The sequence below is a fragment of the Camelina sativa genome, chromosome 12 (genome assembly GCF_000633955.1).
Source record: "Camelina sativa cultivar DH55 chromosome 12, Cs, whole genome shotgun sequence".
Lineage (NCBI taxonomy): Eukaryota > Viridiplantae > Streptophyta > Magnoliopsida > Brassicales > Brassicaceae > Camelina > Camelina sativa.
In genome coordinates this window covers 28,714,248-28,721,910 of record NC_025696.1, presented here as the reverse complement: position 1 = coordinate 28,721,910, position 7,663 = coordinate 28,714,248, and the positions used below count along the sequence as shown (strand labels likewise).

Genomic DNA, 7,663 nt, shown 5'->3' with positions numbered 1-7,663 from the left:
GGGGGGGGGGGGGGGGGGGGGGGGGGGGGGAAGAACATAGAGATCGATAGATCGTGACGACGTTGAAGACAAAGGTGACGATTTTGAGCCTCAGTTCATCGGATCAAGTAAAGGATTTGGTGCTTATCGGATCTGGATTTTAATCAATGGAGATGAGATGTGACAGCAAATGTGAAGCATTGTTGGATTGTTTTAAGAACTTAGAGAGAGAAATACCACGTCAAGCAGAGAAAGAAGTAATGGAGTTTAGAGATTCTAATTTCTCACGTCCTTGATTCCAGGTATGTTCCATTGCAACAAAAGCAAGTCTTAGTTCTAGGAACTGTGAAACATACCTATGTAAACCTGATTATTCTTTATGTCCTCTGTAAAACTTATTTTGTGTATGTTTAATTAGCTACTGTTTTTATTTGGTGGGGCAGGAGAAGAAACTAGAAGATTCAGCTATTAAAACTTCAACCATGGGTTTCAAGTTAAATATGGACTAACTAATCAAAGCATTGTCTATATTTATGCTTTTATGAAGGTCGTCCTCAAGTTGAAATTACATTTCCTGAATTTCAAGAAATCCTTCCTGAATTCTTTCAAAAAACTCACTAGGTGAGAATATTAACAAGCTAAACACAATACAATAAAACAATACATTGAACTTACTCTTAATGTTTGCTTATCCAAGCAGTACATGTATAAAATTGAAAATTCATAAACCAATCATAGCAAGACAAAATCAACCAGACCTTTGAAAGCATCAAGTTTTTCAGGGCACCTAAAACCAATCATGACTCCAACAATACTTCGTGAACTTCCAAACTAGTTAAATCAATAAGAATGACACAACCATTCATCTCAAATTTCTATAAATTAACATAGAGTAAACCTAAGAAAAACCTTGGTTATGCTTCTCAAAGAACAAAAGTAGAGAAATAAATGCAATATGAGTCATGATAAACGAGTGACCAAGTATAATAATCAAAAATGAGTAATTATGATATTTATAATAAACAAAGTAAGTCTAATAACTATGATATTTATAAGCTTATCTCCTGGATAAACAAACAAAAGTGACTATGTTTGATAAAATATAACAAACAGAGACAATAAACATGTTTTTCTTGAAAGGAGAATCTAAAGAAGGTCATTTGGGTTCAAATCAAATCATTTTCAAGAAATCAGAACCAGTAAATGTACCATGAAGTTATATTAAGCCATCTATCTACTTTACGATCGACACATAATGAAACATGAACAAGTAAAAAATTCAATCAGATTGCACTAAGTACAAGTTACAAAAATTAAACTAAACTTAACAAAAATCTAGTACTCGTTAAATCTAAGCAACATAGAAAAGGTAGAAGAGAAGCTTACCAGTTTTGAAATTGAGAGACCCAGATCACAAATCATCCAATCTACTAAAAATCTGATACTTTTTGAATATGAGAAAGGGAAGTTAATCACAACATAGGTTCCAATCGAATCAATGTCCAAAATGCCATATATCACACAAAAAAAGCTAGAATACCATATTATCTTTATTTATTTATTTTAAAATTTATTTAAATCAAAATGTTTGGAAAAGACCAAAAAACCTTTAACCTAACATTCATTTATTTTCTTTTCCTTGAGTTTTCTCTCTCGGTGACAGATCTGAGAAAACAAAAAGATTGACTTTTTTTTAATGTTCTTAGATTTTCTTCTAATTGTTGTCTGTGTGCCGCCATAGCCAAAACTTATCTCGGTTCTCTTTTAGTTTCAGCGGAGATGATGATTTGCGGCGGTGATGAGGATTTGTGGCGAAGGAGAAGGTGGAGAGGATCGACAAAGATGGTGTAAAATGAGTTGGTGGTGAAGAGGGAAGATTTGGGGGCGTAAATGAACGACGGCGGAGGAAGCCATGGAGAGGTTAAAGTCAGGGGTTGATGGCGGAGGAAGTAGTGAGGAGGACTAATGGAAGGTTGATGGTGAAGAATCAGCGACGATAGTGCTAGTTGTACTTTTATATATTAGAATTATTAATTGGTTTGGTAACGGTTGTACCCGTACCAATTGTCATATTTTCTATCAGTTGTACTCATTATAATATTATATCTCAGTTGTACCAATTGTATTAGTTGTCCTGTTGTACCAGTTGTCCATTTTTCTCTCAGTTGTTCTAAATGTATTTCGTCTCTAATTTCATTAAGGGTAATTTAGGAATATCACATTTTTATGGCATTCAAATTAAAAACTGGCATGCCAGATTAGTTTTTGTCAGTTTGTGGCATTTTAGCCTCGTGCTCGTTTCAGTCGGATAAAGCAATGAGACTTAAGAATCAAATCCAGAATCGAGCTTCACATCGAGAATCTAAAATATCGATCTTGTAGTGAGTTTAAAATCCAATATTGAAAAGCATTACAGCAAGAGAGAAGCCACGATGGCGGCATCACCTCCGATTTCATTCACTGCATCATTTCTCAAAATCAAAGTTTTGCCTCTCTCTCCTCGTTTATTCCCCATAGGTACACATTGTTGCTTTGTCTCTTCCTCCTCTAAGCCTCTCGACTTCAAGTAAAGTTTTATAGGTTTTGTGCATAAAACAATTGCAGAGTTTCCCCATTCTTTTAGTTTTATTTAATATTTTTATTTTATTTAGATAATTTTTCTTAAAATTAAAATTATGCTATATTTGGAATAATTAAGAGCGTGTGCTAGTTTTAGAACAAAAACTCAAATTGGTGCTATTATTGAGAATCTCTCTATTATATATGTGTTTTATTTTGTAACTAATTTATATATTTGTTTTATTTTGTAAATAATGAAATATTTGTTAAAAATGAAAGTTAAACTCTATACCTCAAGGGTTTAGGGTATAGACACATATATATTTTTCTATATTGATTTTTTTGGTAGACAATTGATTCATGGTCAAAAAAAATTTTCGTATGTATTTTTTGCAAAACCAAATTGATAACTTTTCATGATCAAGTGATGTGTATATCAAAAATTTTGGTTCAAGAGTTTAATAACTTGAAAAAAAATCAAGGATTTAAACAATACTTCACCCAACGAAAGGAGTCAAATAACTGACAGCTCTTTGACCAAGTTTATTATAACATTTTCAAGGATTTAAACAATACTTCACCCAACGAAAGGAGTCAAATAACTGACAGCTCTTTGACCAAGTTTATTATAACATTTTATTCATTTTCTTTTGATTAGTTTGATAGTACATCATATATCTGATATTTGCTTCAACATGAATCTTAATTCATCTATTGTGGCGGTGGCGGTGGCGGAGGATAACCATAACCAGGTTTTGTCGGATCGTGTGTTGGGTTTGGGCCTGGTTCCGGATAATCCATCATATTCGAAATACTCTCTTCAACCTATATTACATATTAAGCACAATTTTTTTGGTTTGGTGAAAAATTTCACCACAATTATCATATGCGCGCTGATCTATTTTGAAAATGACTAAAAATTATTAATCAATAAATATGTAAGAAAAGAAAAATCTATGAAAATATGTATTTTCGCTAATAGTATTGCTTACATTGTTTACAGAATATTGGTTGGTGTGAGTAATTTCAATTCCATGGCCCTCTCTAAACCCAAATCCTAAGAAAGAATAGGTGAATTATTCAATGAAGAACCATACTGCTAGAGTATATATAGTACAGATGTGAAATTCATAACAATTAGACTACATCTTCTATGTTAAACGTACAGTTTTTCACATCACACATTCACAGTAATAGATCATGCATCAACTATAGTCATTCTTTTATTAAATTAGATGTTTCATAATATTCTCAAATTACCTGAAGAACACAATGGAAAAATGAGCAAGAACGATATAAGAGTCACTAGATTCATCTTTGAAAACATTTTTTTCTGTCCGAGAACTCAAGATATATAGTTTGGCTTTGTAGATTATAGAAGTAACGCATGCTTCTCTCTCTCTCTCTCTCTATATATATATATATTTATATATAGACATGTGGTATTGTGTTGACTGTTGACAAATAAATAGATATTTACCATTATATTCACAAATGTATATGTATATGCACATAGGTCTTCATTCTTAATTTACATTTAAAACTAAATCTTTTAGTAATGAATTTTTTCAGACAATTAACATATTGACAACTTACAAGTCCTCAAATTATCAATTACTTTCCAAAAAATATCAAAAGTAATTAGAAAAGAATATTTTTTTCCTTCAAACCAAAAAAAAAGAAGGGAAAAAAATCACAAGAAAATATCTTTATATGTCTACATTATTACGAAGATATGTTGCCTATAGCCCATTAACTAATGAAATAAACATACAATAAAACACTGATAATCAAAAATAAAAAGTTATTTGTATACATATGTATTACGAAGATATGTTTCCTATCATAGCCTCCACTCAATCCTTAATCATCTCACTCTCCTCTCGTGTAATTAGTCCATGTACAAATTGCTCTGTCTTTATCATCTCTGTATAAAGAGTTTATATACATTGTTTTACTGTCTTTAATAATCAACTAGGTAGTAGATTAATGTTATTTACTTTTGCGGGATTAATGTTATTTATGCGGGATTAATGTTATTTATTTTTCCAAGACCAACCACTCCGGAACCCTCAAGTTTACATGGGAAAAAGATAGCCTCGAGCTCGAACACCCTTTGCAAGGCGATCGGCGCAGACATTTAAAGTTCTAGGAATATGAGAAATATAGTCATAGAGAACACCGAAAACTTATCTCTTAAGCTAAAGAAATTATCTAACTCCATAGAAAAGAGAGGCCACTCTTCAAACTCCTCAATTACTTTTAAAATACTCTCACAATCTGTCTCAGAATGCATCGAGACCAGTCCCTGTTGTAACGCTGCTTCCATTGCCCATACCAGAGCCTCCAGTTCAGAATGGAGCCCTGAAAGTTTCTGCTGTGTACATTTTGAGCCAAAAAGAACCGAAGTACTATGCAGAACAAAACCCAGTCCAGCAAACTGATCATTTTTCTCCTAGGAGGCATCGACTTGACACTTAACATCCCCCAATACTACCAAATCATCCTCCACAGCATCAAGTTGACCTTCCTCAGACTCCTCATATGATTCAACTACCTGCGCCATTCGCCATGCCAGAGCTTCCGAGGAAGCAAGGTTCAGAGTATCAAAGGACTAATATCTTTGCCATTAAACATTTTTTCATTCCTCGCCTTCCAAGTGTACCATAATATCCAAGGGAAAATTGCCAGTCGATCCTCCGTTGCTCCTTGCTCTTTAGCTCGCCATAACAGAAAGTCCAAATTTTCAAAGATGGAAGAACTCGGGAAAAATCCCGGAGGGGTTGGAATGCTAGACAGAGCCCACACTTGAAGAGCTGGCGGGCAATGGAATAGAATGTGATTGATTGTCTCCTCTTCCGCACCGCATCTGTGACATGACCTGTCCGTTCCACAATGACGATCCACTAAACGGCTATTTGCAGCAACAAATTCCTGAAAGGGCCTGCCAAAAAAAATGTTTGATCTTTCTCGACGTTTTTAGTTTCCATACCTGGCTCTTTAATTTGGTAATGCTTGGTTCCAAAACTTCAAGGTTCAATTGCGTAGCAAGGGCATACCCCGATCTGACTGTGTATTGTCCTGACTTCATGAAGCTCCAAACATAATCATCTACCATGAAACGCCTACTAGGCTGTATACAAGTTATAAGAGGGATATCCGACGGTTCCACCAGATCATGTAGCATATCCAGCTTCCAACTCTTTGTCTCGAAATTAATGAGATGGTTTACGTACATATTTGGATCCCTGTTTATGCCTCGGTCCTTTGCAGGCCTCGTTGGAACTGTAGGGATCCAATTATCTGACCAAACACGAATATTAAATCCCGATCGGACTTTTTTCCTTAAGCCCTGCAGAAGTAGAGGCTTAGCTGTCATCATACTTCTCCACCAAAATGATGGGGAGTTTGTTCTTTTCACTTCCATGGGGTTTGAGTATCGAAAGTATCTTCCCTTTAATACACGACTAAGTAAAGAATCCGGATACCATAGTAATCTCCAGAGCTGTTTAGCAAGCAAAGCCAGGTTGAATTCCTTAAGATCTCGAAAGCCAAGGCCTCCATAATCCATAGGAACACTAATCTTATCCCACGCCTCCCAATGAAGTCCTTTGTTGTTATTCTTTGTGCTCCATCAGAAACGAGCGATTGCTCCTCTAAGCTTGTTTACAATGTGTTGTGGTAGTAGAAAACAAGACATGACATACATAGGTAAGGCTTGTGCTACTGATTTGATCAGGACTTCTCTTCCTCCCTTTGAAAGAAATTTTGCAGACGAGGAATTTATCCTAGAATTTAACCTGTCCTGAACAAACGCAAAAACCTGTTGCTTTGATCCACAAATCGGCTTTGGTAGGCCCAGATAGGTCCCCATTCCACCTTCTTTTGAAATCCCAATGGCCTTTTTCAGTTCCACTTTAATATTAGGATCCACTCTATTGCCAAACAAAATCGCCGACTTCTCTTTGTTTAGTTGTTATCCCGAGGCTGCTCCGTAACAGTTAATGATCTTAAGAAGCTTAGCACATTGTTGGATATCTGCTCTGCAGAAGAAGAGACGGTCATCTGCAAATAATAAGTGTGAGATGGGTGGACTCCCTTGAGCTATTTTTAGGCCAGTTATACGTCCTTCAGTCTCCGCTCCATGAATTTGGGCAATCAAAGCCTCAGTACAAATGATAAACAAAAAGGGGGAGAGTGGGTCGATTTGGCGTAATCCCCTTGAAGGGATTATATTTACTTTTGCTTCCCCATTTACGAGCACCTTATAAGACACTGAGGTTATACAGCAGATCATCAAAGAGATCCATTTATCAGCAAATCCCAACTTCCGCATAAGTTTCTCTAAAAAGGACCACTCCACCCGGTCATATGTCTTGCTCATGCCCGTCTTGATTGCAACAAACTTTGATCTGCATATGGAGTTTGTCCGTAAAGCGTGAAAGTTCTCTTGCGCAAGCAGAATATTGTCTATGGCCAGACATCTAGCCACAAAGGCTGATTGAGTCTCTGAAATCAGTTTCGGGAGAGCTTTTCTTAATCTGTTACAAAGGACTTTCAAGATAATTTTGTAACTTACATTTCATAAGCTTATGGGTCTGAACTCTCCCATTTCCCGAGGCCTCTCATTCTTAGGGATCATGCATATATTGGTCTCATTTAATCTTGGATCAAACGAGCCGTCTCAAAAAAATCCTTGACCATTTTGATAATATCATTCCCAATGGAATGCCAAAAATGCTGGAAAAAGAGACTTGTCATCCCATCTGGTCCTGGCGCTTTATCACGGTTAATACTAAACACGGCATTTTTTATCTCCCCATTCGATGGAGGACGGGTTAGGGAGGCATTCATTTCTGGGGTTACTTTTTCAGTGATATAGTGGAGAGCATCCTCGATGCCGGAGGTGTTCCAAGCAGAGAAAAGATCCTGGAAGTATTGTGTCACCACCTTCTCAATACCTCTTCAGACTCTACCAAAGTAACCTATCGGTTTCTTAGGCTGAAGATACGGTTTCTAGCTCTGCGTTGCTTTGTGGTGGCGTGGAAAAATTTTGTATTATGATCACCCTCCTTCAACCAATATACTCTGCTCTTTTGCTTCCAATATAATTCCTCCTCTCGGA

At 36.0% G+C, this 7,663-nt stretch overlaps 1 protein-coding gene across 1 annotated transcript; it reads right to left on the bottom strand.

The window, feature by feature from the left end:
* LOC109128093 lies at positions 3,035-3,919 on the bottom strand. The gene is made up of 3 exons (XM_019233874.1): positions 3,799-3,919; positions 3,531-3,595; positions 3,035-3,363 (listed from the first exon to the last, which is right to left on the bottom strand). The coding sequence occupies exons 1-3, from the start codon at positions 3,863-3,865 to the stop codon at positions 3,250-3,252; spliced, it is 246 nt and encodes an 81-aa protein (XP_019089419.1). The 5' UTR covers positions 3,866-3,919; the 3' UTR covers positions 3,035-3,249.